At 38.5% G+C, this 26,626-nt stretch overlaps 1 protein-coding gene across 1 annotated transcript in view; it reads right to left on the bottom strand.

The window, feature by feature from the left end:
* Nucleotides 1-361: 361 nt before the first annotated feature.
* Nucleotides 362-26,626, bottom strand: part of negr1 (neuronal growth regulator 1) — a 154,572-nt gene continuing 128,307 nt past the window's right edge. The window contains exon 7 of the mRNA XM_036570697.1: nucleotides 362-5,137. Within this exon, the coding sequence (XP_036426590.1) occupies nucleotides 5,037-5,137 (101 nt within the window). The 3' untranslated portion in view covers nucleotides 362-5,036. The remainder of the gene's footprint in view (nucleotides 5,138-26,626) is intronic.

Genomic DNA, 26,626 nt, shown 5'->3' with positions numbered 1-26,626 from the left:
GGACAGAATTTTAACCTGCAAAACTGAAAAGCAATAACATTTTCTCTGATAGGACAGAATGTGTCGGAGTGCTGCTGGGAGAGTGAGCGCTCGCAGCCGGTTAAGGCAGCACCCTCCGGCACTCCACAAAATCCTCCACCTAAAAACTGACAAAGGCACAGGAAGGACTTTATTAACCGCCAGGTCAGAAGAATCTCCCCTCCTGACCACACACAAAGCCCTCTGAAAACTGACTCGCAGAAAGACGGCTGGCTCAGAGAGGCAAGACCCAGATGGAGCTGACAGCGTTTTTTTAATTCTGTCCTGCCAGCAACAGCTCAGCTCACTATAAGACATGACACATCTAAAATGTCTTTTTTTCTTTTAAAGAAGCTAATAGTGTGCAGCAGGCAACATCAGTCCAAACAGTCTTTATCACTATGAGGATATGTATAATACATTAAATGTCCATTTCAAGCACAACTGTAGGTACTAAACCATGTAACACTGCTCGATCATTCACACCATATGTACTGTATGAACTATGGAGGGGTGGCTTACAGAACAGTGCCGAATTGTTTCCAGTGCACTGAAGTGGTTTAAAAATAGCAACAGCTCAGGAGGTCTTTATGACTACTTAGATACAGCAAAGAGAAGCCACAGATGAGTGTGCAGATGCTGTGCAAGTTTTATATCTCCGAAACTGTGGATTTCGGGTTAATGAGGGAAAAATGTGAGCGCTTAGACAATGCGAGCAATTAAACAAAAAATCTTTGAATATTAATGCATGCCCGAAATGTAATTATCAAGTCATTAGATGTTCTGAATGTAAATGTGAAGCACGTTTACCTGTTATTTACATACTCTTTTGTGAAGCCGCAACTTTCAGAGTAATTATGCATGCATGAGTACCTTCTGGCTGTTTCGGTGTCCTGTTTTTAACTTGGTATCCACTTAGGCAATGTTAATGAAGTCTTCATTGATATTTCACTCTGAATACTTATTGACAGAATTTGTGCTAAATTATTTCATAAGATATAAGTCATAATAGCGAAAATTTGCTGACAGCTCCTTTTGTGACATACACTACATACGTTTTTTGATGGAAAGGTACTAAAAAAAGTCATTAGGCTACTGCAAAAAATACTGTTTATGACCCTACTGTAACTATAGCAGGTTAAAACATGAGGCTTTTCTATGGTATTCAACAGATCACATAATACTTTAAAAGGCACATTTTATACAGTACTTATTCCCCAAAGTGACTCATTCTCGAATGATAATGAAATGCAACCTATTTATTATTCAACACGCTGAATGTTAGTCTATGGGCCTGAACTGCAAAGGATTTTACCATAAGCTAATTTCTTAGCTTATGCAGTAATGCAAACAGTGATTGAGCAAGAACCCATTACGTATCAAGGTTATAGAGCTGCACATGCTATTTCGACGTGTGCCACTACGTTAATGATGTGTTAATGTTAACGTCCTTGACCTAAGTTTTCGTGTTGGTCTCGGGTTTAATGCATACTTTGATGTCACTTATAATACTGCAGTTGCAAAGCTCGGAAGTAAGAGGCAGGTTGTGGCCTGATTGCAATCCAATGTGCTTCCTCTTTAAAACATTTCTTCATTGAAGTTTGAGGCTTTAAAGTCTGCAGTGAAAAATAAGCACAAGAACAGGCCGCCTCTTTGTACACGGGGAATAGCTGTGAGATTGTGTCAAGGTTTCTTGAACTGGTACGAAATAAGGGCCATCCTTTCATTTCAAGAGTAGGTATAAATAAAAGCATTCATGAAGCTGAGCTATAATTCAGTTTCATCATGAATCTCAGGTCCTTGTTGTTGTGCTGTAGGTATACGGAAATTATCATAAATTGTACACAACATTTATGTATTTTTCAAAATGTGAAATTATAATGGGCAAAGGAAATGTTAAAGTTTAAACAAACACAGGAGATTTAAATGAATGATTTGGCAAAAAATTCAAAATTTTCCACTTAATCCAGAAATGTTGAATAACTGAGACAATTTGGTGTCCAAATTTTGCTTCTTGATTTTAGCACTGGAGCTATGAAGCTAATGTTGAAGCTACTGACTAGAAGTCAGTAGTCACCCAAGTATTTCTATAAATACATCCCCAAAACTTCTCTCAACCCGCTCAAACCACATCCAGATCTTCATTAAGGTTGTACCGACATCTTGATATGGTTTAGGACAAAGTATGACTTTACTGTGAACTACAAAAATTAACAACACGTCGCTGTGTAGCTTTGGCGGTGGACAGTCATTTTTGACAACAGGTGCTGTGCTGACTTCTGACTCCCCTTCATGTTCTTAAGTGTCATGCTGACATATGGGCTCTAGGTTACATTATGATATTACATCTATGAATGAATGTATCTCTTCAGAAGAAAATTCAAGATTAACAGTAATTTATTCACCAAAAGAAACAACAGAAACCGTGAATGTAATCTGTGGCGTCCATATTCCTGCGTGACATGCATGCAGGGGAGTAAGTACAATTCTTTTGTTTAAAATGGCTGCACAGCATTTAGACACATGTTCACAGTAAGTCATACTGTGTCCTAAACAATACCAACAAGTCTGCACAACCTTACTGAGATCTGAATGTGGTTTGAGTGGATTTTGGGGGATTTGGGGTATTTACAGAGAAGATTTGGGTGACTACTGACTTCTATTGTTAGCAACATTAGCCTCACAGGTCCAGCGCTAAATTAAAGAAGCAATACGGACCACCAAACATGACTGACTACATCAAGTGGAAAAGCGTATGTCTGATGTTTCGCCAAACCATTCACCTAAAATTTAGAAAAACACAATAGTACAGTGAATTATAGGTCAAGACAAAATCCATGTAAATCCATGTTGGGAGTCATTCTGGACTATTGTGCCAGGGTTTTTCCAAAGTCAAAGAAAACTTTTATGGTGTACTTGGAGGACTTGCTGTATAATTATTTATTCCAGTGAGTGAAAATGAGTCAAAACAGTCTTGAAACTGGTTTTGTACTCAAAAGATATTGATTTATGGTCATTGGCCACCTTTAACGTACATATTCATTTGACATGCAGCACAATCATAATTTCTGCACATCATAATACACAACGTGTGTGAGAACTAGGGTAGAGGTTAAACTAAACCTAGACACGAGCTCTACCAAGAATATAAAATTAACTCTACTTTCTCCAAATACACACATGACTTATCTTCTATAATATCATATAACTGCTTCACACCCTCTGAGTTAAAAAGTAGATTATTTGATTATAAACTGTTGATACTTTTTTTTTAATTGAATCTATTTGTTTTGACAATAATCAACAACAGATATGGCATCTAAACTCAAAGACAACATTGTAAACTATGCCATACTGCATACTTCTTTCAAATCATATTCATTGACATATTGAAATCCACACTTCATACCATACTGCCCTCACAAGGGAAGTGAACATGAGCTTTTTTTCTGCTTCCCTGTTCAAAACAATTTCACACGGACTAAAGCAAAGCAGGGAGTACATGTGATGCATTAATACATTATAAAAATCCTGTACAAATTATAACAATAACAAAATAGAACTTAATCTATAAAATTAAAGAAATATTAGACCAGCACATGAAATCAAACCTAACCAAATGGGATGATTATAGTGACACAAAATTAGGCGTTCAGACAAGTTCTGTTTGAAACTGTCAATGTTGCCCCGAAGACTAAACCATGTATGACATCTGAACATGATTTTCCTAAAGAGACATATTAAGTGGACTGCAAAAATTAAACCCATAATTTCAATAAATGCAAGAGATTCAAATCCATCGTCATAATTAGGATCAGTAATCAACTGGTAATCATTTTTGCATACTGTCAATTTGTAAACATCAGTAAAATTTGACATAGTGCATAAAACTGATTCTCCATAATATCTTTATACATAACATTATATTCACATTACTTATTTAAATACATCTTATATTGATTTTTGTCCACAGCTCACAGTTTCCATGGTCTGTGGCTCTTTCAGCCTGAAAAAGGTGGCCATTTCATGCCCAAATCTGTGGCATGTTCAGTGCATGCAATAACTATTTCAGGTATCACCTAAATCATACCTTATATCATCAAATAGTCATCGAAACATCAAATAGATTTGACCATCTCAAATCTTGTTACCTATTTGCCAGCCAATGTAAACGGAAACATTTCTCAATCTCTGTTTCCAAGCTGGATATTTCAGTCACATTATTGTGGCAGACAAGGCATGCTGATTGTGGCGAATAAGCAATAAGACTGTGCTACTCTCTTCAGCGCTGTCTCATCTTATTGTGTGGGGCAAATGAGCCTCTATAGCATAATGCGCTGAATCATTGAATTATGGCTGTAATTTTGGTCCACAAAACATCACAATTCTTATTCAGTGAAATACTCTACCGCTCCAATCTGTGTCAGCAGATTTAGCTTGTCATTTGCCATACAACTGCGATAATTTCAGCGTCTTCAAATGTTCCCTTTTCAAAGCTTTTTTGATTGTTGGTGAAATGTAACTGAATTGAAATCAGCTAGTCAACCCTCGGGACCTAAAAGACTGCATTCCCATTGTGGCTATGTGGAAGTGTGATGTAGCAGCACTCTGATGGAGGTGGCACACTAGGGCATCCTCTCGGCCGTTTCCAACAACAAAGCCTCTAATGTCGCCCGTTCCCACCCCTCCCTCCCACAAAATGCAGCTAATTTTGAAGCTCTCCAAAAGAGGACAATGTGAGCTGATTCACAAAGTGGGCAATCAAGAAAATAAAATAAGAGAGAGAGGAAAAGAAAAATCCTAAATTGTACGTATTTACATGATGAGAAAATCCACAGGATGAAAAAAAACAAAAAAACAAAACAAACACCATCCAAAACATAAGTACTGCTGATTAAAATCCCTCGCTGCTTCCCAAACAAACAGTACCAGATTGGATCCAGTCATCGGCGATGTCAAAGGATTTGCAAATGCTCGAAAGGGTTCTTTACAGTCATTGTGTATGGCTGTCCTCAGGGCTAGTAAACGCAGAGCAGGGAGGAGAGCGTCAGGAGCAGGTACGGGCAGGCCAGCAGGACCTCGGCTCCTCCTGTACTTCCATACGGAGCCGTGTTGGGGGCTGTGAACAAGAAAGGAGAGAGAGACACACACACTGATTACAGGATTCTCCCTCCTCCCCTGGCTGCTCTCGCTCAACGAGGACTTCTTTCCTTTTTATTTTAGCAATGCTCACAGTGGTGAGTCACATGACTGAGGCCTATACAAGCTAGAAAATAGCTCTGAAACTTTTTAAAACCAGACTGAGATCAAATTATTTTTATACAGCACACAAAACATTTTCTCTAATACATTTTTATATAGTATACAACATGTTTCTCCCATGTTGCTCAGATCAAGCCTATGCCTTTGTATTCCACTCCTTTACAAACACTATAGATCACAGTGGTGTATGAATAGCCTGTGCTGAGTACAGGTACATTCACATTTTCTCAGTGAGTCGACACAGATCTCAATGGAGGAACTCATCAGGTCTATCCCCAGAGCAACACTACTTGAGTGTAGTGCTCAAGAGAGGTGCTTCAGAGCAGGTGTGAGAGTCTACGGGCATTCATCTTCACAAAGGTTTACACAGCTCTGTTAATGACAGGCACTGCCCTACCTAAGGAGATTAGTGCTATGCACACACACACACATACAGAAATGCAACCCAGTCTGAGTGTATGCTAATGAAAGGAGACTCTCATTAAAGTGGACAGATTTTCTGTCTTAGTTTTATGTGAATGAATCTGAGTGCATGTAATCAGCATAGAATATTTATTTATTTATTTAGTTACTTATTATAAAACAAATAAGCTGCTGGGGTTCTCAGAACAATGGACTGACTACCACAGCATCACTGAATGTGTTTGGGATTACTTGAGTCATGAGAAGCAGAAAAAGAAACCGACCTCTTAGACTGAACTTTGGAGGTGTGGAGAAATACCACTGCAGCTTTCTCTGAAAGACTGAAATCAAGCAGCGCCCTGAGAAGATTGGAAGCTGTTAAAAATGGTATTATATTTAGTTGTTGAGGCTTTTTGTGTGATTTTCTTTTTCGTTTTCCTTCTACTGAAAATGAATAACTTGTACTTGCTTGCCATTTTGACTGTAAATGACAAACGAAAAGTGGTCTCTGACTTTTGAGCAGTACTGTATCTGACTGTCTGACTCTGTCTGCCAGGTAAACGTAGGGTGCTCATACACTAAGTGTTTTGTGCAAAGTTCCCTAGTGAATTACCTAAATTGCTCCTTAGTGCTGAGATGAAATGCACTGAAGCCGCACCTCCATTTTTCACTTCCACTTCTGCTTTTTACGGCTCTTAAATGATCAGCACAGATTACGTGTTCTTTACTCCCAAAATACGCAGCATTACGGGGCTGAATGCGCTGGCTGGAATGGGATGTGGAGAGGGGGGACCGAAATGAGCAGGGGGCTGGAAAAAGGGAGCAAATTGGGATGATGTGTGTAAGATACATGGGCAGGCTCAGGGAGAGAGCAGAGAGGAAACGGCCCCGCAGTCTGCGCCTTCATTCGGCCTCTATCCACAGCACCGGATAATGACACAGTTTTTGCTAGGCAGCGGGAGTAGGGCTTGTAACCATGGAAACAGCTCACATCCTGCATTGGCCCCTTTGCCAGAGTCAGAAAGTGTGCACAGAGCTACCGATGGAACAAAATCATTCGGGCCATAAGCACCTGCTACAACATCTAACCACACAGTCATTGTCCAAAAGAACCATATGGCTAGTACAGAAAGAAAAAAAAAACATTTCATCCCTGGTGCCACTTTATTTTAGGGCGGTCTCATTGGAATAATCTTATCTCTAATGCTTCGGGGTTGTGCCAGAAAAAAATTTTTCATCCCGCACTCGAAGTAATTAAGGAAAGAACCAACATTACCTGCTCAGTTGCAGTGAAGAAGTTGGGGGCTTGTTTAATATCCCACTGGGTCTAAATCATTCCCTGTTGTTGTGACGGTGCAGGATGTTAGTGCACTTGCTGTTTTAATTAACTTCACCCCTCCCTACACACACACACACACACACACACACACACACCCGAGAATGCCTAGCTCCTGATTACCCCCCTTTCCGTATAAAGTAATATGGGGAGAAAGAAGGATATTGCAGTGGCTGCTGCAATACTCTTGGGTTAAGGCTTCTATGGATTTCCTGCACTGACTTGAGCCCTCTCCCTCAGTAATACAGGTTATCAGTGATGCTACTGATATTTCTGAATGAAAAAGAAAAACACTTTGATGAATGCTCTCCTGGACAGATGTTTGTATGACCACAGGTGCAGCACAAAACATGTCTTATTGCGACAGCAATATGTGCCCACAATGTGCCTGATGTCCGATTTAGTAAGACTGCAGCTTTCAACTACTATCATGTAAACTAAATGTAGCCCTGGCTGAAGAATTTGGGTAAAATATCCAATTGCGTTTTTTTATCCAATGCAGAGATTGCGATATTAAGGCGATTATATTCTCTTCTCATCTCTTTTTTTCTCAAAAAACATAACACATCCACTTTTTCAGGCTTAAGGCTTGCATGCTTAAAGTTCTGTGCCAGACTGTCAGTTCACTCTATGTTAGGGTAAATGTCCCCACTTAAAAACTGTTAAGACAATGTTCATACAGGTCAAATTGGAGCCCTTGCGATTTGAAAACTGCACTCCTTCAAAATGTGATTTCAGTATAAAAACAGTTAATTGTTCAGCCATAGCCCCACCCACCGACTACTTGCTCATGAGACAGTGTTTAAAAGTAGCAGTGAAATAATGGAGCCATAAACAAACTGGAGACAAACAGAGAACATTTCAGTGACCAACAAATGGCAGAGTTATTTAAAATAAGATTTTTTCCCACCGAAACATTGTACAGGGCAGTAACTTTACTCCAGCTAAGAGAATACAGTTTGTGAAGCAATCTGGAAACAACACAGAATGCGCGCACATACTGTGGCCGCATCACAGCATATTTTGCGCTGTGACTGTAAACAGTGTCATTCTGATGGTAAACATTATTTCAGCACGTGTTCAAGGCTCATGCCTCCATTTAGCCATTGCATCTGCTGCCATCATTAAAGGAAGTCTCTTAACAACGTGTCTTTTGAGACTCTAATGCAAACATATGCCTGGTTTTAGAAGGCAGAGGAGAATCAACGCAAAACAAGCTGCCACAAGTTGCTCAAATTTTAGTAAACTGAGTGGAATATGTAATCAGCTGTATATGATCAAAACCCACTTTTTCCATAGTCCTCGTACATTTTGTGCAGCCCTCCCTCAAATGCATATGCATGAACAAGAGAAGCGCATTTCGTGTTTCACCAGCAGCCGGCCAATAAACAGAATGGGCAGGATGTGTGAGATTTGCACCTGAAACTGGTGCAAGTCTTAGAACATCAGGTCCTCAGCCTCAACAGCAGGACCACGCATGCTCAAGAAGCATGAGCTCCAAATTCTTCATTTTGTCCAGATCAAAGGCAGACCAGTCATGTGCATCTGAATCAGGGCCATGCACTGACCTGTGCACAGCGTGCAAAAAGCCCCATTTCACACAATAACGCATCAGTTGTAATTCTGCATGATGAGCACTGAAGTCTGGAAGCTGGGGACAAAATTCCGTGAAGCGCAACACACAAGCACCATAACGAGAAGCTTTTTCCAATAATTGGAACAAATTCAAGCTGGTGTTGGTCTTCCACTTGCAAAAGAACAGAATTAGCCTCTCTCTTGTCTCCTTTCCTACCACTGTATGTTTGTTTTACTTTTTAGTCAGCTACTTAAATCTTTTTAGGCATGGTGGTCTTTGTGGCATGGAGCCGGAGGAGAAACCAGTGCAGGATGAAAGGAAGAGTTGACGGCCTCTCAATCAGCAGGGCTGTTTTAATCCCACCAGGCCTGTTGACTGGCACAAGACTCTTCGTTAAGCTGCTTAATGAATTCCGTTACTCCATTCAACCTTTTCCTTCTTCATGCAAGTCAACTGATTCCTACCTTACCCTATGGATAAACCCACTGAGTTACTGAGCCACTGAGCAAACGGATTTCATTAAGCGGAGATTATTTGTAATGCCAACATGCAACATACAGGAATATTCAGTGTTAAGAGTATCTATTAACACTGACATTTTAATGAATTATTAAATGACGCTATTGCAGTTCCAATTGTCAGAAATGTAGATTCTAAATTTTCAATTCATGTGTCTAATCTTTGAATGTGTTCATATAGAGAAAGATATTTTATTATGAATTAAAAACAGACTGTTGTCGATAGTATACTTAAGCCTTGACATCCTTGAGTGATAAACAAATTCACCTTAGCGGTAGCTGGAAATAACTTTAATTTTATCACAAGAGCCATCAATGGAACTTCTTGTCATTTAAATGCTGTATTTGAACATGAGGGCTGCAATCATAGTCATAGCAACAGGACGCAAGTAGCTGGGCTCCAGGCTGAAACTATGGATGGTCAGACTAGGAAAATTTACTAAAAAATTACCATTTGTGATTACAATAAATAGTAGGGTGTAATGATATACTTGCCCCAGATTTGATTTGACTCTAGATAGTGGGTTCACGATTTGATGTTCTCACCATATTTTGAACAAAATTCGAATAAAAAAATGATGGCTGTATCCACGTTTGCTGCACAACTGCATCAGATGGCATAATTAATAGACTACCCTTCGTCCACAATGCATTGTCACATGCACATTGTCCCCGCATCCATCATGACATCACAACGCCACAATACACTGTTACACTCCTAGTGAATAGTACAACAAAGTTAAGGTGAATACTCTCAACATCTAAGGGTCAACATGTCCAATCAAGTGACCACCACTGTGTTTTTACTGTATCACAAGGCTAACTGCAACTGCAACATATAGCAATATAATCACAAGATGGCTATTTTGTCTGTATCATGCAGCTCCACAAGCTATTCCTAAGATGTACCAGCAGATTGTTTCCCAGAACAGGCATAGTCAATTGCAGCATGGCAGACATAATGTGACTCAATGAATATAGTTGCAGTATAGTACTTTAATGTTGTGCCTGTATTTCCAGGTAATGTGCCCAGTCGATAGCTGGCTGCATCCCTTCCCCCATGAGGTAGGTCCTCTAAGGCCTTGAGAGAAGAGTTCAATGTCCTTGACCATCAATCAGTGGCCTATTGTTCCCTGTGCTGCCTCGAGAGAAAAGATAAAAAAAAACTCACCAAACAGGACTAAGTCTCAGCCCAGTCCAAGGCAAACTGGAGTAAAACCTGCATCTATAATCATCCATTCCATCTGACAAATATAACTTCTAAATCTCCTCTCAGACTCTTTGTTCTCCATAGATGTGCACCACGCCTCTCTGGAGATCCAGTCATGAACCTCATAATGGAACAAACATGGAGAAAAGCTGTTATTCTTTAGCTTTACTTTAACCTCAGCACTGAGCAGGTCTCCATCATTAAGTGCACTTTATGAAAGGAGAACAAGTAAAGTAGACCAGTTTTTTGCTCTCGCCATTTCTGCTACTGCATTGCCAATGTTGAGAATGGTCTTTTAAAAAGTGCAGTCAATGTATCAGATTTAAAAAATAGGCAGTGTGTAAAGGAACAGGTGTAAACACACTTTTGTACACAAATTTGCCATGTAGTGGTTTGTCTGTGTATGTACAGTACTGTGTAAAAAGTGAGAGACCACCCTTATTTCATTGCCAGTCAAAATGGCCATTAATTATAACTTACTGATTTTTCAGTGTCAGAACAAAAGCAGGAAACATTTGTTACCGGAAAATTACACAAAGCCTCCAACACCAAATATAATGTAAAATCTGTCAGTATTTAATTTGCCCACGCTAGTCTTACATTAACTCTTCTATCCTACCAATCTTAAAACAAATAAATTACAGCTGTGTCCTCCCAACAAAGGGTTCCCAAAGGTAACAGTGACATTGTGTTACCCTTCAAAGAGACATTAGCACAGTCAACTACCCAAAAACAGTTTACTTGCCTTGCCATTTTTGTCTCATGTGCATCTAAAATGGCAAAAGGGGACATTTCTGAAGACACAGATATATCACTTGCAAGAGGAAGGGGAAAGTCAAAGGAAAATAAGTGAAAAAACAGGAGTTTCCCAAACTGGAGCTAAAAAAGGTATTTAAAGATACAGAGAAAATGTGACTCCTAACAATCATGCAAAACCTAGTAGACCAGCAGAACTGTCACCGTCAGATAAACAGTACTTGAAGCTTTCATTTTTGAGAGATAAGAGAAAATCAAGCTCCACTTTTGCTTCAGATCTGAAAAAAATGTTGATGTTTCTGTCCACTGTGAGAGGACAACTCAACACTATGAGTCTGAAAGGATGTTTAGCTGCCAAGAAGCCGTTACTGAGAAAAGAAAATAGATAGAAAAGAAGAAAAATTGCTCTATAACACCGAAACTGGATATCAGAGATGGGGAATAAGGTTTTATGGATAGTCAATTACTTGGATTGTGAATTTCTCAGAAAAACTGGAAACAAGAAATGAAAAAAATGGAATAGAAACTGCATTAAAGGCAAAACGAGAACACTCTAAATAACCGAAAATTTGATATTATATTCAATTCAGGCTTTTGTGCTTTCTGATTTTTTTTCCTAGCACAGAAATATGAATAACACGTACCCAATGGCCATTTTCACAACAAATTAACTGAATGACATGGTGGTTTTGCAGAGTATTGTATGTGTGGTTCATAGAATGTGCTTTTTCAGGTTCCAATGGTGGTAGAAAGCCCAAGGCCACGTGGATTCAACCTTCTGAGTGTGGCCAAAAAACTAACGCTGAAATAAACTTCATACAGTTCATTTCACTATGGCAACGTTTCATCTGGCAAACTGGTTGTGAACTCACCTCATTGGTATTTCTGACTGGCCTTGTTGTTCACTTTATAACTATCACTGCAGGGAGCCTGAAGACATGAGACAATTACACCAGCCAATGGAAATGCTGGAGGAAAGCAGCAAACACCTTTCACTTTAACAGATGTCAGCATGCTTTTCGGCAGCATCAGGCATTTTCAGCTGCTTGAAAACACCAATAAACATCCTCACAAGCTAATGCTTTACGAACACATTGCTTCCTTACTCTTAATTCAGTGCAAAGAAAAAAAATGTTCAATTGTTTCCTGTAATCGAATCGACCCAAACAAGCCTTGATTGATCATTACAGCAGTGTTCTAAGCATCACCATTTCCAAGACATAATGCCTGAAGGGCTTTGATTAGGCTGTAAAGGCCTAGAAATGTCATTATGCACATGGGAAGAACACAAATGAAATACACCTGCAGGGTGAGATGCAGTAAACGCTGATATAAGATACCATCTACAGCCGTCTATGCCCTTCATCCCTGGAGGCAGGTCAGTGGTGGGTGCGATGGAAAATATCTCTACTGCGTGGTTAAAGTGACCTCCATCGGCCATTGCTGATGCATTCTGACCGTTCCTATTTCTAGTCCTCACCTATAGCTACACCTCAACTGCTCTGTGTTCCAGTTCTTAAATGATTTACATAACCATTACATGGCTAGTCATACAAGAGCCTCTGCTAGTGCTGGAAAAAGACCCGTTTTTTCTAAACACATTGTAATAAGAGTTATCCCTAAGATTGCTAAGATTATAAACGAGCAAAATTTAGCAATGAATATTAAAATGAATATTATTAAGAAACTCTCCACAGTTTTGTATTTTATAAAGGGTATATACTGATGTTGTACTTCATTTATTTAACTGGTATTAAAGTCGAGGTGATAAAAACAAGTTAACATGATAAATTAATAACTTGTTTATTAATAACTCTTCTCTTTAACACTATTAATGCATTTTTCTAGTTTGAACCTTTGAATCTTCCACAGTTAAAGCCTGAAGCCCATTTGTTCCTGTGCTGTTGCTTTGACTCAGCCACTGTAGACCTCTTGTTCAACTACAGCTTTTGAATGGCAGCTTCCACAGATGGCTCTCTTGATAAAAGCAAAGTTATTCATTGCTGATGTCATACTGTGAATTTGTTTATCACCAAAGTGCACTGAGTCCTAAGTCAGCAAAACACACCACTGATGCTGATTATACCAGTAATTCGGCATGCTACACTATGCTGCTCGCAGCAGAATGGATAAATTAACAGAACACTAACAAGAGCAACAGTGGTGGAAAGCTGCAAATTACCTCAAAATTAAACACAACGTAGCGATATGAGAGTGAGAGGCTACCATTTTTAACATGCAAATACTGTTGCTCTCACTAAACGTCAGTAATGAAAATCAACTGTGTTCACTTTGTCGAAATCCCATGATTTTCATGCTCAGGTTTCTGTGAATCCTGTGTTTACATGATGAAAACAATGCTATTGAATTACTGAAAGTAGCAAATACATTCTGATCAAGCTTATTTGGTCCACTCAGCTATATAGTGTTTCCCACTTGTGCACTGCCACCCCTCAGGTATACTGATGGCAATCAATGTATATTTTTCCCTTATTTTAGCAATATCCACATTTCATTTGGACCAATTTTAATTCATCCTAAAGAGAAAATGTTTCATTGTTATAAATATACATACACAGTTTAAAACAAATGCTATGAGTTCTGACATATATATATATATATATATCGCTGTTGTCAGAAAAAAACCTCGTATCTCCAAAATGGTAACTTTACAGAAGGAAAAAACCTACTTTACTTTTAATGTAAGTCGATGGAACCAGAATTTTTTCCAGGTCATGTTGGGCCATTTCTTGTAGTCCATTTATCATGAAATTTACATACAATGTAAAGGGTAACAGGTATTTTCAAATTATGTCAAAAACTGAAAAATATCAAAAATGGAGAAACAAGGTTTTCTTCCAACAACAGCAATATTCAAATATATACCATATATACAAATAACCTCCCCCACTGGCCCACAGAGTTCCCCCACAGGTTTGTTTCAGACCTGTGGGAAACACTGGCTATAACAACATGCACCTCAAAAATCTTTCTTTAGACTCGAATGTGGGCAAATAACACAAATGCAATTAAGAACGATTGACTACTGAAAAAAAATTTGATTAATCGTGATTAATTATTTTAAATTGTTTGATGGCCCTAATTTATTTTTCTACTGATAAACTCTGTATTCTGTATTGCTTATTTACATTATCAGCAAATCCTTGTACAAGCAATAAGGTGATTCTCTCTATTCTATAAAGTGATAAATGAAGTGATATCTACTAATACTTTACACATCTACTCAAAAAAAAAAAATTTTTGGTTGCATGTAAGAGCTATACCTATCATTAGGAAATCTAAGGAAGCATCATTGACCTCGCTCTTTCTGTGTGGATGGGTGGAATGGACCTCCCTCTCCCCCCAACACTCAGTACAACACTAGCTGACGCAGGAGTCTGTTAATTGATGTAACAGGATTGGCAATGTCACTGTCCTGTGACGCTGCCTTAGCAGGAGTCTGAAAAGATGGTGGTGCTTCATGTGTCTCAGAGTAAGCAGGCTTTACACTAGTTTTCATCCTCCTAGCTTGGTAGCACTGAGTGATAGGGAGACCAACCTAGGAGGTGGGAATTGGACTTGACTAAACTGATGAAGTTGTATGATCTTCATTTATTCACTCATTTATGCTACACAGTTCCATTCAATCAAATACAGTGAGTGTCTGGATTTTGTTACCTTGACATAGAATGCAAGTGATGTTTTTTGTTTCTAAGTCCAAGAAGTCCATGGTTCATTTTTTGAGTGTATATAAATGCAGTACAAGGAATGCTGATTTTATCATCTTCATTTCATTCAAAAGCCTTGTTACTGATCACTACCATCTTATCCCATGTGCTGGAGGTCATTCCTTCTAATATACAAAATACTTGTCTATTACACAGAGTCATAACTCAGGGCTCTGTATTCTGTCCAGTTTTGTAGTCAATAACCTGTTGTGCAAAGTAAAGGCATAGTATCCTGGAGCGAGCTATATTCATTCAGCACCCTGCTTATTTTATGCACTGCTCAGAGGCTAACGCTCATCCCTAGAATACTAAAAATCTATTCAATATGTGTACGAGGGCTCTATATTCTCCACCTTTGGCAGGGATCATTTTATAAACAATTCTTAACACTGCAAGGCCGAGGAGTAGTACTTTAACACCACGGTCACGAAACGCTAGCTGTGAGTTATTAAAAATTTCCCTGCCATTGCTCTGAATTCCTCATCAGTTATTAGACCATTAAAGGCTTTGGATTGGCACTAAAGACCTTGAATCTGTTGTAATTTAGCTAAGAGAATGCAATCACACGTGTCTGAGGACAGCCTGTAATATTAATGGCACTCTTTTTTTTATATATTTCCGCATAGCAGTGACACTATTTATCCTGCTGGTATTTTCATATCAAGCCAAGTGTAGTCAAGTTCACAGGCTGTAGTGGGCGGTGAAGCTGTTAAATGCAGACAGTTTCACAGAAATGGAATTCTCTTTCTATGACCGGCCTCAACCAGAAGTTTCAGGGCAAGCACACACACGCTGACACACACACAAACACACGCACACACAAACATACACACACACACACACACACACACACACACACACACACACACACACCTTTCAAATGTTATCACCATCAAAATCCACTCTATCCTTTCTTCCACTCCTCTATCCTTTCAGCCACTTTGACACTATCTGTGGGACTTACACAACTGCATAAATACCAAATCCCCGCTAGTGACACGTGCACTTTAGCATGATATGGATGCTGTCAAGCTCCCGCTGCTTCAGGCCAGGATGTGTTTTATACCTTTGTGTTCCAGCCATTCTGTGCGGGGGTCAAAAATTATTGATCAGCCTTACTTGATGATTCCTGACAAATTAGGCTGGGATATTGACCCCTTTATACGACCCCCCTCTGGCAGCTGTGACGCAAATTACACCGCCGCACTGACTGAAATCCATCCAGCTGAAGGAAAACATTAGGACTAAATGCTGAGCTACTGGCCTGTGCAGCAGCTTATATTGGCAGTACAAGCTTTCCTCGCCCAACCAGGCCAAAGCTACCTCACTGACGCTGTCAACCTGCTACTTCATAATGAATTGAGTTACAAGAGACGGTAGTTTTGCTGATTAGATTACGTTTTTGTTTAGAAATCAGCTCTCTGGGTAGCTGAAAGTGGCGTTTCCTTCTGTTGAATTTCAGTCATTGCTTTTACACAGCTGCCCTGCCATTACTCTGAATAGGACAGCACAGTATATTGCTTACTAATCGCTATGGGGATATCGGCCTTCGAAATACAAAAGTCTGCAACATGTAAATGAGCCTCTAACGCAACACTGGATGTTTTATCGTGTGGTGTATTGTGATGTGACATCCTGAGATATACTGTGAGCTACTACATTTGACTGCAAATTATGGGGCAGATATTTACTAACACTTTGCGCCACTGCAAACTCCATTTTGGCGTTAAAAAGTGGCTGTCATGATGTACTAAACAGGCACAATGGCACTTTAACCCCCATAAAACAATCAAAGAGGCTTGTGCTTTTTCTTCATTGCATATACAAATACAGGAGATTTCCTCTATTTCACAAAATACTGGGAGGAGATTATTATAATGAAGCACCCATTCCCATTTACCAAGACTGATAGTAAATACTGACTGTGTGCTGTTTTAACAGTTGTCTTGTTTTTGGCACTAATATGGCTGCCATTGTTTATGCTCAGAGAGAGTTTTTGAAATAAATTTTTTTAGATGGAAGAAAAAACACTGGTAAACATCAGCCATCTCACATTCTTTATTTAATAAAGAAAATAAAAAAACAAGTGATTTTAGAAAAATGCTTTAAACTGATATTTCTCATGATGATAGGTAGATTTTACAACACTATCAAAGAGCATAATAAATAATAATTTGATAATTGGTAATTTGGTAAACAGCACATATATCCTCCAGTTGAAAATTAATGTTTGGAAACAGAAAGTAAAAATAATAATTTCTGATGTATTATGTTGAAATAATGCTTTATTTTCTCAAATTAATTATTAATTGCACTGAAATAATAACATATTGTCTCAGTGATTAATAATATTTTTTCTGACTTTGTTGTTATTGTAACTAAAATATTAAGAAAATAAGTCATTATTCTGACCTAATTACTCTCAGTTTGAACATTAAACAAGGACAAAAAGTCTTTTTTTTCTCAGATCTGGCAGAAACAGGCTTTCACACAAACAGCATGTGAGCCAAATGTGGTAATATTGCACTTGTCATATGTTAATTATGAAGTTGCACCTGTGTTTTTTAAATGGAATTTCTTAGTAGATAACCTGCTAAATCTACCACCCTCGCTCCACCCCCTGTTCATAGACTGTCAGTAATTAACGCCTCTTTTAGTAAATCTGCCCTATATCTCCAACAAGAAAACTTTCTGATTTATGTAGGTTTACACTTTATCTCATATCTTTGAAGCAAGACGGAACTGTTAAGTAGACTAAGCAACAAAAAGATTAAGTAGCCTCACATTTACATACTGAGTAGATTTTCTTTTTGAAGTAGACCAAACAATATAAAAAAAAAGTTTAGAAATAGTCCTAAATAAGTCCTAAAGTCACTGCAGCAGAACAAAACAAAAACTATACCTACAGCATTTCTATGACCACCCATTAAAAAAACCCACCCCTCTCTTAGTGAATTCAAATAACTGGCTTGCTAACACTATTGCAAATTACTAATTACTACTCTCGAATTGTAATGGGACTTATTTCATTAGTACTTCCTGGAAAAAGCATAATTTACATAATACACACACACACACACACACACACGCCTATCACGGCGGTCAATGGGCAGAAGGCAGGAAACACCCTGGACAAGTCACCAGTCTATCGCAGGGCAGACAGACAGACATATATACGTTTACACACACACTCACTCACACCTAGGGGCAATTTAGTGTATCTACATAGTACACAATAAACATAATTTAAAAGGCATCTCATTACACATTTGCTCTAAACATGACACAACCAGCCATGCTTGATTACAACTAAAAATGGCTAATGCTATTTAAAAGCCTAGAAACAAGTCTGTAGATCATCGAAACAGCTGCATCAAAATAAAATATTTACAAATGAAATTACAAACAGCTTGTATTGGCATGTTATAATTGTGTTCCTGATTCCTTTCTGAATGGAGAAATCAAACCCGCTCTACCATCAGAAATGTTATCCACTACACTACCCAGCAGCTCCTAACAATGACATCACAGGCAGAATCCTTGCTCTGCTAAGAGCAGTGCAAGAAAGGGGGAAAAAATGCATAACAATATTATAACAATATTAACTGAATAATTAAACACTAAGACTCTTTCTACGATTTTAAAACACCAAATACTGTGATACTACCTTGTATCGATTTTTCGTCTCACCTCTTCTGCTCTTACAGTGCAATAAGTCAAGATCATGTGCAAGGGCATCCTATAACTTCAGAGATATTAAGCCGTGCTTGCTTTTATCTTCACGTACCACTAAAATTAACTATAATAATAGCAGTGCTGGTAGCAGTATCTTCAGCAGAGGCTACAGTCTACTCAACACTATAACTGCGTCCCAAAGTGAGTATTAGGTCTCTGAACTGATTAAAAATGGCTGTGAAGTGCACAAAAACAACTTCACCAAGAGCAGCACAAGCTTCCAAACATGTCTGACTCAACAATACAGTATAAATATCTGAAGAGATGTTCGCAGGACAGTGAACACATTTAACTAGTCTGTGTGTAAACCAATATTAAGATTTCATAAACCCTGATTAAAAACTATACAGCACCCTATTGTATGTGTGCAACAGAGTGATTCATAGACTATGACTGCAATATGCAACATTAAAGACAAGTATGAATCTTTAAATATTAATATTTCTCCTGTGTGCTGTATCTCTACTGAAACGCCAGACTGCCTTACAGCAAAAACAAAAGACAAAATGTTCACAAGCGCTTCGAAAAATGTACCTTCATTTTAATTAGAGTGTCATTGTGGGTAACCACCAGTTAAAATGCCTTTAAAGCAACGAAGGTTAAAGATTTAAGCTTTTCCATAATTTCTCTCTAAAATATCTTCAATGAGCACATGCTTCCAGTTTTTTTTAACTGGAAAAAAGATTTTATGAGGTTGAAAATGATTCTGAGCTCACTTTCTTCTGCACAGAAACTGCTCTGAAAGAGCCACAGACTGAAAGCACTATTGAATGTTACTTCACTCTTCCTTGAACTCGAAAATGATACTAGCACAAAGACTACAGCAGAAGAGCAGCAGAGTGTAGCTTTGCTTTATATCATGTTTGGCTGCAACTGACTTGGTTAATGGTTTTTTTTTCCCGAGACTCCAAAAATAATTTCCTCTCATTTTATGGACAAGTAGAACCATGATAATCGTAAAATGAAATGAAATTACATTTCTTATATTTTTTCAGGAGAGTGGCCTAATGTTTACTGGAAATTGCCAATGCTCTCATGGATTTAATCAAATTATATTCGCGCTTATTTTATTCAATATGTCAAATGTATTCTAGAGTAACATCCAAAGTCAATCAGTGATCAAAAAACATACTCAGTACTACTGTTCTGCAGTCCGCTTATTATGGTTCGCTCATCCTCATTAGTGCTGCTGTCCTCGCCAGCATTTCCAGCATCGAGGTACATCACGTAGCAACTAATTAACGTGTCAAAACACCATAAATCTTTCCTCTGATGCATCACTTAGTCTGCATCTAGCTTCTGTCACAAAAGACTTCAAATACAAAATATATGAAACATGAAATGAACAAAGATAACATACAAATATCAAAGTCAACTGAAATCTGGGTTAAACGTACAAATGAGAATGGTTTGTTTTTAGAAAAAACTGCCCTAATTTCTAATATAAACCACATGTAACTCTGTGTGGTGTATATGCAAATTTTATGTGATGAGATCACGTGGTAAACAGATATTTATAATGTGTTGTCTATTAATATACTCATGTCATGTTGCAGTTATGCCAGTGGTTTTCATGGATGCAGAACCTTATTAAAATAAATTAACATGAATTAGCAGCTATTTTTGAACTGAGTTTAGTTACTATAATGAATGTACAGCATCTCAGCAACACAACTAAATAAATACATAACTAGGGCAGTCATGCAACAAGTAATTTATTGTAAATTACTACTTATTATTACATCTCTATCTTTAATGGAATAATCAAATCCCATACTTTTTGTTTATGACCAACAATAGCATGTTTTCGCTTTGTTTGATAGTTGTTGTTTGTGATAATGTTAGCAACCAATTAGCTTGGAACATAAAAAGAGCCACAACAGAACACTGTAATGGAACTTTTTTACAATTGAATATGCATTTTCAACTGGTTTCGACAAATATTTTTATTTTATTTTGACAGCAATAATTACTGCTTATTACTGCAATTATTACTTGCTCTCAATGGGCCTCATTCACCAACCGTTCTTAAGAAGAGATTTCTTCTTAAAATCCACTTATGTAGTTTTCACAAAGATTCTGACATTTGCCAATGTTTTCTCATTTGAGATTTGTTCTTAGGTAAGAACAGAATCTACACACTCAAGAGCACAAAGGTGCAAACAGTTCTGTGGTTTAAGAACACATCATGAATCTTTTTTTAGGATCTTTCTCAAGAACAAATTTAAGAAAAACCCTAGGAAGATATTGGTGAATGAGGCCCATTATTCATTAGTTATTCATTGTAAGTTACTCTCTAGGGCCTGAAACATACTTCACGCAAGGGCGCGAACCCAGATGCTTTGAGTTACACAGACAGGTTTTGCGTGTTGTGTTCAAAAATGAGTCACAACGCATTTTATAACACAGCGTAAGCACAAGCTGCATTCTGAGTATTACAGCAAGGGGCGCTATAGCCACAACCAACCCTGTTCAAGCGATGCTTTCTCACTACCATAGCAGACAAGAAGATGGCTTATGTAAACATAAAAAAATATGATGCATTATCGCCTTTCCATTCCAAGAAAAGAGGTAAAGTGTTCTAACCGCCACAGCAACGAAAGAACGCATGGTGAGTTTGTACAGACGGACCAAGAGTTTGCAATACGTTGGCTGAGTGCTGTCATTTGCGTTTACGTACTTGCGTTGAGTATATTTCTGGCCTAAAATAAATATCTGCACCAACTGGAAAATGCAAGGGAAAATTCAATAGTCATCTCAAAACTTAAGTACAGCATTACCCCTGCATTTGCAATGAATAAGACATAGCCAGTTATGCTTGATAAACAGTTAAAACTGTGCAATGCTCATGCCATCTAAAACACAGTAACATGTCTGTAGAAATAAAATAATGCAAAGCTTACAGAGCTGTTTCTGAACAGAAGTTGCCTGTTGAGGTGAGGTTGGAGCTTCTTTTTCCTCAGCACAGGGACAATTATCTAGGTTCATACAGTATTAGCAGGCAGTGTGACTAGACGCTTTGACACATTATTTGTGGAGTTTACAGCATATTCTCAACCTAAGTCATGCAGTCAGCTATCACAGAAAGCATATTTATGCAAATTACGCACAAAGAGAGGCGCATAAAATACATAGACTAAATGTTTGAAATGAATTGTGCGTAATTAATGTTATTGGCTTAAAAACATGCGTAATACATGAAACTAAATTCTTATTAAGTCAGCAACTGTATTGTTATTACAAGAATTTAAACTTAGTCTTTAGTCTTAAGACAATGACTAAACCTTAACAGGGAGCTAAATTGGTACGTAGACTGGAGACAAACATCCAGGAGATTAATAATCAGCCTAAATGCCATGCCCCTTGTTTCAGCGGATTGGAATTTTACTCAGGCCCTAAAAATGCAATTCCTTTGAAAAAGAAAGTCTCGTAACTGAACAGTTTTCCTACTATTTTTGCCAGACTTACAGAAATGACACTTTCATCTCAGCTCTCAGTGAGACCTGCTATTCATCTGCAGAATAAACCCACATCAATCACCCAAATGTCAACAAACAAAGCAAAGGACACACTATCAAAAACTAATCTCATGGAAGACATGTACAACCGATAAAAATAAAGAACTGAGGGAGTAAATATATCTCGGTAAAAGAAAAAAAAGAAAAAAGAAAGAAATGCCTCAACAGAACTGCAAGCACACATTGACAGGAGAAGTCAAGGATTTAATATTCCTGCATTTCACTCTGGGGGAAGCCGCACGAACGTGGGCCATCGAGGTAACGCTGTAACGCTCAAAAGGTTCCGCGACAGTACAACATTATAAAAATGAGAGCAAACCAAACAGACTAATCCTCTTTTCTCAAAGCAGCTCAGACAAAAGTGCCTGCCATTCCTCCGCATACAAATTGGCATCCTTAGTGCATACGGGATGTAAGATGGGACTTATTAAAGTGGATTGATTGTTTTGTTGTGTTAATTCTAACGGGATTCTAAATTGTGTGTTAAGAAGTTCAGAGCAGGTTTGGCCTTGGGGTACACGCCCTTAGATCCTGTGCCAAAGGCATTGCGCTGACCTCCTTAATCTTTCCCACACACGGAGAGCAAATGAAAGCTCAAAGTAGCTTTGCGAAGGCCTATACATCATCTAACCGGCATCAGAAGCATTTACGCGCTCAAAAATGTTCAGCCTCTGGGAGTGCCCCCCAGGGCATGCTTCTTAATTTGAAGTCAAAAATACATTTACAGCACAAGAGGAGGTAAGACATGGGATGTGTGATTAAAGAGATGATTAGAAATTCTATCCATCCCAGAGAAAGCGAGAGAGAGAGGAGAGAGAGGGGGAGAGGAAGTGGGAGGGAGATGACTGATGGCATATCTGAGGGGAATGCGGAAAAAGATCGATAAATCCAGCGGTAGCATTAGAGAATTGGTAAAAAATTGGAAGGAAGTACATGGAAATCTGAAGATCACCTGAAAATACTTGACACGTGTTCACTGGCCAGTTCAGATCTGTAAGTCAGTAACTAGGGGGCTTCACACTGCACATTAAACAGAGACAGATCCTGCGAGCTTTGGGAACTTGTTAAACGGACATAGGTCCTCCACTGGCCCCCGAAAACCAGTGACATTTGTGAATGTCATGACCTTTTGTAACCAGATTTTAAAAATCCTAAAGGTTTTATTTGACAGTATAAACAGCAAAACAGCTATGATGGCAAAAACTGACCTTGATTGTATAATATTAACAGATGTCGTAATACAGCCTATTACGGGCTGGAGTGAGCGAACAGGATTTGAGCTGCGAGACTGTGAGTGACTGCGAGAGAGAGTGAAGGCAACAGATGAGTGATGGAGGTTAGGACATGTCCAGAGGAGAGCACAGCTTTCCTCCATGGGTGTAAGGGATAATTGGGTGCCAGAATAAGAAATAGCCCAGCCATGCTCTATTGCTAGCGAGTTTATTCCACTCCAGAGTTCAGGCTAATGACATGAAGTTGACGAAACGTAAAGGTAGAGCACAACAAAATGGTTTAGTAACTGCGAGGTGAGAACAATTTATAAGATGCAACACAGGGTAATTTTTTAGAACGCGCCACGTCTGATAAATAAACAGCGTACTGACTCAATTTATGAATCAAGTAGTAGACTAGCGTATAATGCTGTTATGTGCAGTACGGTAACATTGCCATTGGCTGTGAAGAAGGATAAAACTGGAGTAGCCAACATACACATATAAGCATTCCGTTGACTTACTTTTGCTATATTATATTTACTCCATTTATTAGCTGGTACAAAAAGGCCTTGACGTTTGATTTGTCGCCTGCTTTGTGAGTAGTGCCGAGGACAGAAACAGCATAATATAGCGTTAACAGCCCCTCATTCTGAAGCATGCAGAAACCCAATCCTCTGAACATGTAAATTGGTAGATAAAAGATTCTCTTGTAAGTAAAAGCCCTGAGGTTCGGAGGCCATTAGGGACACACAGAGACAACAAGGGCATTGTTGGCATGACAACCCGAAAAGTCTGAATCTGACTCTAATCTCTTAGCTGCCAGTTGTCAAAGAAAATCTTATGAACACGAGAGGCAGAGAAGTCTTCCTCCACAAGGCTCAGGGGAGCAGCCAGCCACTCTCTTCAGCGAAATGATCCCAATTAAAATGTCAATTAATAGATCCTCGATTGAAGGCCATATCAATAACTACAAGGCAAGCTCACTCCCACAGCTAAAAGGCTCGCATAAGTGATTCTGGAATACATTTCGATGGCTAGGCAGCTGCCATTACTTGAAGAGTATTCATGAATCTGCCGAGTACCATTTAAAGCATTACAGCAGGCACTCCACTGTCAAGTCCAACAGTATGCTATCTACCTTTTCTGACCCATGTCTGAGAGGCTGGAAATTATGAATTTAACATCATTTTCTCTATAAGAGAAGTGAACTGCCCCCCTAACCATTAGTTTGCTTCTCCAAATCGTGCTCAAAGTACATCATTTCCTCTTTTAACTCATCCATATGAAATAGCACTGCAAACCAACTTACTAATGATATTCCCTCTTTTCAGAAACCATTTAAAGACAATCTCATTTGCATTTTAAATTTGCTGGCTATCATTTTCGACATTTGCATTCACATACTGTATTGCCATATCCGGATAGTGCGAAAGAAAAAAAAAAGCAGCCGTGCAACGGTACATGGCCCAGCCGGTCGCTTTGATCATGTAGTCAAGTAATATAAATAATTATGTATATTTATATATAGACAGAGAGTGAGAGAGGTAATGTTGGAGATGGGATTGAAATGGGACTGACAAGATAAAAGCGTTGCCGAGATCAAGAGCGGAGATGAGAGGAGGGAGGGGGGAATTAGCAGATAAGAGAAGGAAGAGACAGGACCCTGTCAAAACAAAGAGAGATTCACGCAACTTCACGTCAGCCGTCTGCAAGAGCAGACGCTGGTGCCGCCAACGTTCAGCTCTCTTAACATCATGCTATGGCAGGTGACATGGAAGGAAAAGGACAATGTCTGGACCACCTGGTACTCTGGTGTTTATGGTGTAGGTGCAGTGAGAGCCAGGTATAGAAATGTAATACTATTATGCAAAATCATTTCAGAATCGTATCGGTACTGGCTGATACAGATACAGAGCCCTCCACAAATATTGGCAGCCTTGGTAATCATGAGTCATGAATCAATCTAACCTTTATTTAAGATATAATTATTGAAAGAAAAACTAAATATTTCTAACTGAATTATTTTCCCAGTCATATTTTATGTTAAGTTCAACTGAGCCTTTAGGAACACGTAAATGTTCAGCCATGACTTCCTGTTTCACTAGGGAATATATATGAGATGAAACACAGGCTGAATTCCCTCAGTCATCCATCACTATGAGAAAGACCACAGAATACAGCAGTGATGTACGACAAAAGGTTATTGAGCTGCACAAATCAAGAAATGCCAGGAAGCTTAAACTGGGCCACAGTTTGGATCTTCTAGGATCCAAAGCATGCCTCAAATCCAACACTGACCACAGAATTAGCATTTTGCCATGTCCATACCAGTCCCCTGACCTAAACCCCATAGAAAACCTACGGGATGAGTTGAAATGGATGAGTCCACAAGCATGAACCTTGGAATCTGCAGGATCTGGAGAGATTCTGTATGGAGGAATGCTCTCAGATCTTTTGCCATGTGTTCTCCAGTCTCATCAAGCAGCATAGAGGAAGACTCAGAGCTGTTGTTTTTGCAAAGGGAGGCCACACAAAGCATTAAATGAAGGGGTGCTAAAATTGTGGCAAACAGATTTGAGAAAAATATTTATTTCCTGATAAGATTTAGTTATTTGACTTATCTATCTATCTCTCTCGCTCTATATATATATATATATATATATATATATATATATATATAAAAGAATATTAAAAGATTACTTAACTTTCAGACAATTTTTACTTGTTTTAATTAATTTTATCAAATTAATTATTTCACTACATACAATGCAGATATTTCAAAGATATTTCTTAAAACAAGCATCATTATCTTCCAATAGAGTGTGAAGTATGATAAATAATCCTGCAATATTCTTACAACTACAAAATGAGAAATATTTCATATATTGACTATATTTATAATGATTTTATTTGCCAAGATATTATGTTTGCAGTTTATAATGTTTATTTATCTGCCAGTATAGTGAGAAATAAGTTACATAATCTAACTACTTCAAAATTAGAAATATTAGATATATTAACTAACTTAATTTAATATGATTTTCACTTCAGTGTATAATTTTTATTTTAATCCAGTATATAACATTTAATTAAAAAGCATCATTCAAAAGAACTGAGAGAGTCTGTATCGAAGTATTGGTTGTGGTCTCGAACATTGTACTGAACTATTTCCAGCTTTAGGTGTAATTTGCAAAACGTTTTAGTTTCTGTTTTAGGAGAGAGAAATCTTGAAGTCCTCCTCCCGTACACAAAGCAGCGGTAATGGCGAGGCATGCTCTGGCCCTGCAGTGCCTGCTCTCTCAGTGGGCTGCTCTGTGCTGAGGAGTGTGCTGGTGTGGGAGGGAGAGAGAGCG

The sequence above is a fragment of the Colossoma macropomum genome, unplaced genomic scaffold (genome assembly GCF_904425465.1).
Source record: "Colossoma macropomum unplaced genomic scaffold, Colossoma_macropomum, whole genome shotgun sequence".
In the NCBI taxonomy this organism is placed as follows: domain Eukaryota; kingdom Metazoa; phylum Chordata; class Actinopteri; order Characiformes; family Serrasalmidae; genus Colossoma; species Colossoma macropomum.
Note: the sequence above shows the minus strand (reverse complement) of the source record. Positions and strands in the feature narration are given on the sequence as shown.